Source organism: Marmota marmota, unplaced genomic scaffold (genome assembly GCF_001458135.2).
Source record: "Marmota marmota marmota unplaced genomic scaffold, marMar, whole genome shotgun sequence".
Lineage (NCBI taxonomy): Eukaryota > Metazoa > Chordata > Mammalia > Rodentia > Sciuridae > Marmota > Marmota marmota.
In genome coordinates, this window is record NW_026000142.1 from 32,602,663 (window position 1) to 32,613,305 (window position 10,643).

The 10,643-nt window shown below is 32.0% G+C and overlaps 2 protein-coding genes across 4 annotated transcripts in view; both read right to left on the bottom strand.

Moving 5' to 3' along the window:
- Positions 1–10,643, bottom strand: part of Pclo (piccolo presynaptic cytomatrix protein) — a 418,833-nt gene that overhangs the window by 344,610 nt on the left and 63,580 nt on the right. The window lies entirely within an intron of this gene.
- Positions 7,198–10,643, bottom strand: part of LOC107144384 (F-box only protein 46-like) — a 15,742-nt gene continuing 12,296 nt past the window's right edge. The window contains exon 3 of the mRNA XM_048785914.1: positions 7,198–7,343. Within this exon, the coding sequence (XP_048641871.1) occupies positions 7,198–7,343 (146 nt within the window). The remainder of the gene's footprint in view (positions 7,344–10,643) is intronic.

A 10,643-nucleotide genomic window follows, 5' to 3' on the forward strand; every position in this document is an offset into this window, starting at 1 on the left:
GGAGGGTGGAGGATGGGAAAGGCAGCGGAGCACAACAGACACTAGGATGGCAATTTGTAAATCAATGGATGTGTAACTGATGTGATTCTGCAATGTGTGTATGGGGTGAAGGTGGGAGTTCATAACCCACTTGAATCAAAGTGTGGAATATGATATGTCAAGAAATTTGTAATGTTTTGAACAACCCACAATAAAAAATTAAAAAAAAAAAAAAGTTGGCAGATGATCTGAACAGATACTTCTTGAAAGACGAAATACAAATCTTCAATAAATATATTAAAAAAACACTTAATATCATTAGCTATGAGGGAAATACAAATCAAAACTTTATTAAGATACTATCTCACACAAGTTAGAATGGCTATTATCAAATAATTACAATAATAACAAGAAATGCTGCCAAAGATGTAGAGAAAGGGGAACTCTCACGCACTATTGATAGGAATGTAAATTGGTATTGTTGTTATAGATAACAATATAGAGGTTCCTCAGAAAACTAAAAATATATCTGTCATACTATATAGCTATCTAATTTCTGGCTGTGTATATCTAAAGGAAACAAAATCCGTATACCAAAAAGATACCTACACACCCATTTATTGGGACATGTTCACAATAATTAAAATAAGGAATCAACCTAGGTACTAATCAACAATAAAGAAAATGTGGTTTACATACACAATAAAATACTACTAAGCCATAAAGAATAATAAAATCCTGTCATTTGAACAAAATGGATGGAACTGAAAGGTATTATGTTAAGTGAAATAAGCCAGACACAGGAAAACAAGCACCATATGTACTCTTTCATACCTGGAAGATAAAAGTCAATTTCAATGCAGAATACTGGTTATTGCAGATTGGGAAGGGGAGGGAGAGGGTGAAAATAAGGGAGGATAGATACAATTAGTGCATACTGTATATATGTGTTAAAATATCACATTGAACCCCATTAATATGGAAATAAATAAAATATTAGAAGATTGTCTTAGTGTGTTTATCTACTCACTCGAAATAAACACTATACCATTATCTAATAAAGAATTCATCATCCTACATTTCAGATTTTAAGAAATCAAAATAATTCTTTAAAAATCTATAAAAATGCCAGGCAAAGACTAAACAAATGAAAGAAATATTTGTTTTGAATCATATATTCATTAATCCTGAGATATTGTGTCATTTTACCAATTACCACAAATGATTTTTTCATTTCCTACATTGTTCCCTAGAGATTTATTCAGATTATTGTATGTACCAATACTTCAGGTTATTTTCATTTTGTTTAACCATTTACCTCTTCAAGGAAATCCTGATGATTTTCAGTTTTGGAGGAAAAAAAGCTTCTCTAAATATCTGTGTACAATTTGTTTATATGAATGTAAATCTTCATTTTTTTCTGGGTTAAGTGCCCAGGAATGCAATTTATGGGTTATATAGTAGTTATATACTTAAATTTTAAAGAAAAAAGTATACTGTTTTCCAGAGGGCATCATTCTTGTTATATAGCATTGAATTTTTAAAGACTTCTGTGTCCATATTGATGAGGGAGATTTGTCTGTAATTTTCTTGTTTTGAACTCTTTGTCTTGTCTTGTTACAAGGGTGATGCAAACACTGTAAAAGAACTAGGAAGTGATCCCCCTCTTCTATTTTCTGGAAAAGATTATATACTCAAGGTATTAATCCTTTTTCAAATGATTGGCAGAACTCTACAATGAAATCATCTGGACCTAGGGATTTATTTTGGGGGGAGTTTTCAAATTACAAATTCAATTTCCATAGTGATCACAGAGTTATTCAATGTAGTCATTTCTTATTGTGTGCTGTGATAAGGCTTTTTGAGGAACTGTTATATTCCATTTTTGTTGTCAAATTTACTCATGTAGAGTTGTTTGGAGCATTCTCATCATATTTTCAATGTCTATAAGATAATTACTCACATGCCTGGGTTCATCATTGACATGACTAATTTGTGTACTTAAATTTTTCAATTCCTTTTTCTTCTTTTCTTGTTTTTGACAGTCATCCTAGGGATGTGTCAATGTTATTGAGCTTTTCAAAGAAAAAGCTGATCATTGTTTTTGTCTATTTTTTTCTGTTTTCAATTTAATTGATACCTACTTTTTATTATCTCTTTCCTTCTACTTGCTTTGGGTTTGCTCTATTTTTCTAGTTCTCTGGATGAGAACTTTGATTATTGACCTGAGACTTCTTCCTCATTTCTAATTTATGCACTTAAAAATTTTCTTCTCAGCACCGTTTAGGTGTGTCCAACAAATTTTGATAAGTATTATTTTCATATTAATTCTGTTCAATCTACTTTTTTTAGTTACACATGACAGTACAATGATCTTGACATTTCATACATTTGAATCAAATGGGGTATAATTTCTCATTTTTCTGACTGTACAGGTTGCAGAATCACACTGGTCTTACAGTCACCTATATACATACAGCCATAATAATGTCTATTTTATTCTGCTGCCCTTCCTATCCCCCCTCCCCTTCCCTCCCCACCCATCACATCTCTCTACCCAATCTAATGTGACACACTTTTTTTTTTCTCCTCACAACATCATACATGTATTCTGTATAACAATGAAGGTCTCCTTCCATCTTCTGTGCAATTCCCCTTCTCCCTCCTTATCCCTCTCACCTCTCTTCCCTATTTAGTGGTAGTCTTATTCTCATGCTCTTCCTCCCTATCCCATTTTGAATCACCCCCCTTATATCACAGAAGACATTTGGCATTTGTTTTTTAGGGATTGGCTAACTTCACTTAGTATAATCTGCTCTAATGTCATCCATTTCCCTGCAAATGCCATAATCAATCTACTTTTTTTGTTTGTTTGTTTGTTTTTGAGAGAGAGAGAGAAAAAAAAATTTAATATTTATTTTTTAGTTTTCGGCGGACACAACATCTTTGTTTTGCATGTGGTGCTGAGGATCGAACCTGGGCCGCACACATGCCAGGCTAGTGCACTACCACTTGAGCCACATCCCCAGCTCAATCTACTTTTAATTTTATTTCTCTTGGAGCTTCCCCTTTGACCATGGATTATTTAAACGTCTGCAGTTTCTTTTCCAAGTGTTGGGAGATTTTCTTATTATCATCGTATTACTGATTACTAGTTTGTTTCCTGTGTCAGAGAACACATTCTCTACAATTTCATTTCTTCTGAGTTTGTTTCATGATCCCTGCTATGGTATGTCATTCTTTTCCCTTGTCATTAAAAAGAATGTTGGAAGACAGTTTTATAAATGCCTATTAGATCACTGTTATAAAACCAAAATCCAAAATTTTGTTCTCCACAAACAAAGCCCCATTAAATCTGGGGCTTTACATCTATTCTATGATAGATACTTTGGTTTTTAAAAAACAAGTTTAATGATATTGAACACACCTCAAATTAAACTTCTCTGTTCTATCTGTTGAGACTTTACACTTCATTAATATGTGAAAGACTGTGACTCACTCTTCATTGGTTTTACAGTACTTTCCTTTTTAGTAGCTAACATGTTCTTTATATTACCCCTTCTGAAACATCTGCCTACCATCTCCACTTTCACTGATGATTAAACTACGCAGAGTGAGAGATAACTTGCACAAAACACTTGAACCTACTTTTTAAATCCCAGATTCATATTCTTCCCACATTCTTTATTGCAGAAATTGAGTTGTCATCTGAGTTATTATGACAGAGTGGTGGGATAGGAACTCCAGCTCTATATGATTATATTTGGAACCCTATACAAATTACTAAGCCTCCTAAGAAAGTTTTCTTATCTTAAAAATGAAAGCATTGATACTATGTTCTGCAAAATATTATTTAAGAATTAAAATAGTACATATAAAGAACTTAATGATCAGTGTCTATTACAGAGCATCTGGGCAGTATGTGCCAGCCACGACTGCTTATTACCAATGGAGAAAAAAGGCTGTCAAGTTAATATCCTAAAATTTCTCTTCCATTGTCACTATTTAGAATATTACCAACTGGCAAGGTAAATAAAGGTAAATAAACATCAGTGGGTTGACTAATCTTTTTGTATATGAAAAATCTTTATTTTTAATGGTTAAAGTATTTACTCACCTTTTTTTTTATTAACATGCTTTACAATCTGTGATCCAAAATATACACTGTTAAATATGTTCTTTCAAAAACTGGCATCTCTTATTTACTAATGGTGTAATTAAGATAATCAGAATAACAATATTCATTCCAGAAAATAATTTATTAATGAACAGAATTCCAGTTTGGGGAAGAATTACTATCTTAGTGGTAAATATTGCAAAATAAGCAAAAAAAAAAAAAAGATACCCTTTGTCTTTTGGATACACAACATGCAACAACAAAAATTATTATTAATGATCAACTAATCAAAACATAAATGAATTAATAATAAGGATTTAAGGAAATTCTTGATTGCTAGACACCAAGGGAAAGTAGATTCTTATTTCATGCAGCTTATAGTTTATCTAAAGCAACAAATCTAAGTCCTAACAGTGAGTCTTAATCTTTAGTGTGTCTATAGAATACTTCTAAAAAGAATAAGTGACTCGACACCAGTAACATCAGTAATGGACCTAAACAATCTCTGTTATTATTTGCCTTAGCATATGTCTATAACATTTTCTGCACATTTTACATCTTGCTTTCTTTTCATGGCCATCCTTCAGCACTGTCTTACTAAGAACAGTTACCTTCCCAGACCAAGTTTTCTATCATACCCAAATATTCCCTCATGTTCCAGTAAACATGAGCTATTCCTATGATGTCATAATGTATCTTCTGAGTGATATGAAGTATAGTACACCAGCATAGAAAATTGTGATGATGAGCTACACTAATCAGCAACTAGTTCACAAACAAACAAACCAAAAAAATTCAAATTGGGTCTTGAAGGCTAACTAGCATTTGGGTAAGAAAGAAGGAATTTACAACAACAAGATGAGTGAGAAGAAAGGCTAGGGAATAGAAAAGCACGAAACATATGTAAGTCCAGTGAGGTTTACCTGTAGGGTTGGGGTAGTACATGTGATGAATTGAATAGCTTACAAAAATGCTAAGCATATAAGTTAAATGCAAATTTAATAGTTATCAAATATCAAAAATAAGGACTTTGAAATCTCTTCTATAGAAAAAGGAAATCTCCTAAGCATTTACTAGCAATGTTTTGGTTTGGTGGCAGAATGGAGGCAGTAGGGAGGAAGAGTATAAGTATCCAGATCAAAAGGGATACTGAAGTCAAGGAGAGCACACAGGAAACCTGGTTGGAGGTGATGAGGATCCAAACAAGGCTTACAAAAGAAAAAAATAATTGAATAAACAAAGAATATAAAAGAGAAACAAACAAAATATAGTGATATAGTTTTTTTTACTATCTTTTTAATGCATAATATAGTTGCAAATCTTCTAAACATAAATTTAGGCATATATTAATCTAAATTTATATCATAGGAAATGATATACTCTTCAAAAAGCTTCCCCAACTGTTCTTTCTCTTTCTACTCTTGTCATTGAATCCATAAATTGGTAGAAAAAATCTTAGGAATGTTAACATGCTAAAAAGCCATTTTGAAGTGTTTCTTACAAAGCATAGGATCTTGTTCAAGTTACACTGGATTATAATCTATAACACCTGTTATATTAAATATCACCATGGGATTGATTACTAAAAAATATCTAATTTCTGGAAATAGACATACACATGTCTATTAGGGTTTCAATTTTAAATTTCCCCCAAATGTTTAAATGCTAAAGTTTTGGTCATCAGGTCATCTACTTGTGGCACTATTGGGAGATGACAGAATCTAGGAGGTAGTGCCTAGTGGAAGGAAGTTAGGTCACTAGGTGCATGCTCTTGAAGGGGACATTGGGACCCTGGTATCTTCCTTTTCTCTCACTGCTTCTTGGCCACCATAAGGTAGAGTTGCTCTAGCACAGATTCTTATCATGGTGTCCTGCCTTGCCATAGACCCAAAGCAACAGGACCAAGCAATTCTAGAAACTTCTGAAACTATGAGCCCAAATAAATCTTTCTTCCTTTTAGTTTTATTATCTCAAGTATTTTGTCACAGGAATGAAAAGCTGACTGACAGAATTATTCTATCTATATAAAAGAACTTGGCACATTATTCAACTAAAGAATATATGCTTGTTATAAAATTATTTTACATATGAGAAAATTATATATTGTGAATATTAGAAGTATTATAAAATAACAAAACAACACAGAAACACAGACATACAAATTGTAGTCACTCAATTTAATAGTGGTTTTGAATCCTCTTTTTACCTAAAGTACATCACGCTTGGATAATTTCCTTGAATATTACAAAATATACCATTTGCAAAAATATATTAAACACAGAATTTGGGCATTTAATTATAGCCACTTTATAATCCTTTACAAAACTAATTAACAATAGACTCTTCCAGTTATTTAAGTTAATTAGTGTAATAGCTAATTCTTGCTTAAATATTATTTCTATACTACTAAAGGGAAACATACGATGATCAAATCACTTTTTAATACATATCCTATAAAAGAAAATCATGATCTGTTAGAACTCATTGAAAATGGCTACAAAAATTTTTAAAATCTAAAAGCAAAATGAAGTAGGACTAACATATTGAAGTTCCTCTCTGAATTTTAGAGATTGATATTACACCCATTTTGGATGTGGCTGTCTTCTGTTAAAGGTCAGCAAAAGAAAGAAATCATGATAAAGGTCGGCAAAAGAAAGATATCACCATGGTCAAATAGATTTGCATTGTCAATAATTTACCAAGTAATTTTATTTAGTTGGATATTCACTTTTAATGGAAAAGAATTTTGAATAAGACAAAAAATAGAATAATAATACAAGATAAGGTTTTGTCTTTACCCCATAATTAACTTAATTTTGTTCAAATTATTTTTTTGGACTTAATTTTGTTCAAATTATTTTCTTGGGCTTCATTCATATAGTCTCAAAGTGATTGTGTTAGGTACTTTGGTGCCTCTGGGTAGGATTAAGGCAAAGATCTCTTCAGCTATTCAGCCTGAGGCTAAAAAGTCCAGTGTTTCTTTTTTGTTTTGTTTTGTTTTTTTCTCCCCTAGTTCAACTGGGAAATGGTGGTATAAAAAGAAAGAAAGAATAATTCTGGCACAATTCTGCAACTGGACCCTTAAAACAAACTGTGCATGATTACCAGCAAGCCTCCAATACCAGGGGCACATTTGCTGTGGGTTTCACTTTTTCACTATGGTCCTGCCTGTCTTGGAATGGCTTCATGTCTAATTGCCTTTCCAACTCAACTTTGAGCTTTTGTTCCTTCTTTATCAAAGCAAATCCTGACACAGATCAGAAAAGATGAATAATTAAGCAGAAGCTTTAACATTATCACAAGAAAAAGGGCCTCAAAGGTGAAAAATTAAAACAGCTTCCAATGTTATACAGGGTTCAAAAAGAACTAGACAACTATGACATTTCCAATTTGGATACATAGAGAGTAGGGTCATTTAGGACCCGTACAGCTCATTTAAAAACAGGCAGATCATTAAATGGCCATCACAGTTGGAGCTCAATTATTATAATCTTGAAGTAGAGACAGGTTCTCTTTCATCTCCAACATGTACACTTTTCAGATTGTCTACCCAGAAGGAGTAAGGAGTAAGATGGCAGATGGCAAGAGATGGACCAGTGTATCTAAGTTCCTTCTATTTATCAGCAATCATATTGAGGTTTCATTGTCCAAAAATGACCAGCTCGTTTAACTCTGTAGTAATGGTAGTAATCATTTTCTTGAATTATTTTGAAAAGATATTTACAACACTGACTTTCTTTGTTTTAGTCTGAAAAACTAAAAATCATTATAATTACTTTAAAACTTCTTAATTCATTTACCCCTCAAATTCTTCTATCTTTACTTATCTGGATATCTTATACATCCAAGATGTACTTCCTTATGTCAGGGAGGATAAAGAATATTCCCCACTATGTACAACACTGGGCATTCAGAGTAAGTCCTTTAAATTCAGAGTGACTGAGCCCAGAAGATGAGGAATGGCAGGCTGTTGTACATTTTACAACCACAATGTCAAGGACACCACAGCTATGGCTTTACAAAGCCTTAGGCTTTTTATCCAATCCTTAGAGAAACACAGATTTCACTTCATGTTGTTTCCAAAACATAAAGTGAGTGATACCTCTTAAAAAAAAAAAAAGTTTACTCTGTTTTGTAAAAAATTAAAAAGGAAAGAATGTAAGGATCTTGCCACGACAGAGTTTACATCTTGGTAAGGGGAAAGGCTACTGTATCATTACAAGGAAGTAATGATGTCACCAAAGGAGAATTTATAAGAATAAATCATCAGTTGGATATAGTTAAGAGACATAGAGTCACACTATGATAAAACTATACACCTACACATGAGCGCGCGCGTGCACGCACGCACACACACACACACACACACACACACTTTAATACTAGATCCAGAAATTAAATGAGAATCCCTTTTTCTTCTGTACTCTGCAGGAAAGATCCACAAATACAGTTTCATTACTTAACATCCTATTATCATTTATCATATGTAGTAAACAGTCTTTGAGTAGAGTTTCTCATTTTATCACTTGGTTGTGGCCATAAAAGGTAGAAAAGTAAGAGACACAATTTTTACTTATTATTATGTTTTGTGTGTGATGCTGATATTTTCAGGGCCTCTTGGCCACTCTGTAAGTGTTCTACCTATGAGCTATATCCCAAACCCACTTTAAATGCAATTATTAATCCCTAAGGAAATGTTAGTGCCTGAGGGAATCAGTAGCCCCTCCTTGAATAAAGGATACTTTAACTTCCAATAAAAGCTTCAGAACTTTCCCTAAAATCAGTCATAAGCAAAGTCCTTCTTGGATCCCATATTTCAGGTTTTTATTTAGAACGATCATTGTTATTCTGTTCCTAAGCTAAATGACATCTCTCTGCTAGACTTAAAAATCTTAATTTCTGAACTATGAAATAAGAATAAGATAGTGAAAATAGATATTTATGCTAAGACTAAACCAAATTTAGCAGAAGCTAAAAAAAATAAATGTATTATGTAAGTGTAATGAATAAAGTAAATAAAATAAACAATTAAAAACAGAATTCTGAGATTATAAGGAAATGCATGAGGCATGAGAGTACATGACAGAATACATTTTCAGACATAGTCAGTATAGAAATTGATTTCCTTAAGGGCACATGTTACATAATTAGATGTAAGTTTCTCCAATAAATTTCAGTGAGTCAATCTTGAGAATGTAAACAAGTATTTGGCACAGAACAGGGAATATCATGATAGCATTTCTTAAAAGGAATTTGAATATCATCTGTCTCATCTTTGGTATTCATCTCATGTTATATTTTTTACTACAAGGCCTTCTTTATTATTTTTTTTCCTACTTTAGGGTTATAAATATATACACATGCCGATTTACAATGATATATATACACTAGTCCCACATTTTGAGAGTCATAATTCAATGTGAGAATTTGCTTTAGACTTAAGAATGAATTTTATTTTTAAAATTCTGTCAGATAAAATATACTAAACCTATGTTCTACTTTGCTTTGCACTCAAGAAATAAAGGCTAGTTTTATTTTAAAATATGTAAATATCTTTAGTAATATACTGAATGTTACATGTGATATTTTATATAAAACCTACATATGAAATGTTCACAGGACTGAAATATAACCCTAGGTTATATTTCTTAGAGTATACTACCTCTATTTTTTGAACTCTACAAAAACAAATATTATAATTACTTTATCAGTGTATTTAATCTATAAAACAATAACATTCTTCATTCTTGATTTCTGAACTATAAAATATGAATAAGATAGTGAAAATAAATAGATATTGATGCTAACACTCAGCCAAATTTAGCAGAAGCTAAAAAAATGTAATATTTCAGTGTTATGAATAAAGTAAGTAAATAAATAAATGAATTCATTTAGCAAATATCACTTGGTGTGTCTGGGTAATCAAGCTGTAGGTATAATGACCATAGATTCTAAATATCATTAGTCTCAGACTTAACAACCCACTGGAATTATTAGGTATCTCATGACCTCAAGTCTTGAACAAATAAGGGGCAGTAAATTGAAGAGCTGTAATTTGTACAATAAAATAATAATTTCCAAACTTCATTAAACACCCACACACTGTAGACAACATTAGTAATTAGACTTAGAATCAAGTACTGCTTTTTTTGAATGATTATTCTCCTGTCTTTCATAATACTTTCTCTCACCCCTTAACCCTACAAATATAGACACAAGCAGAACACTGGGTTGGGAGGAAACAAAGCAGAGACTCTGGAATATGGAAGCTCTGGGTTTGAATTCTACCTCTGCATTCTGTGGTAGTGAGCAAGTTACTTAAAATCTCTTGACACACTGACATTCAGTTATTGTAACTGTAATACTGAAATGGCAATACTCATTTTATGTCATCATAATAAATTGTCGCCTGAAATGATTTTTATAAGCACACAATCAATACGTATTAGACAAATTTTTATTGAAAAAAAAATATATAGCTTATAAAAGTCAAACTTTTATTTATATATATATATATATATATATATATATATATATATATAAAGCT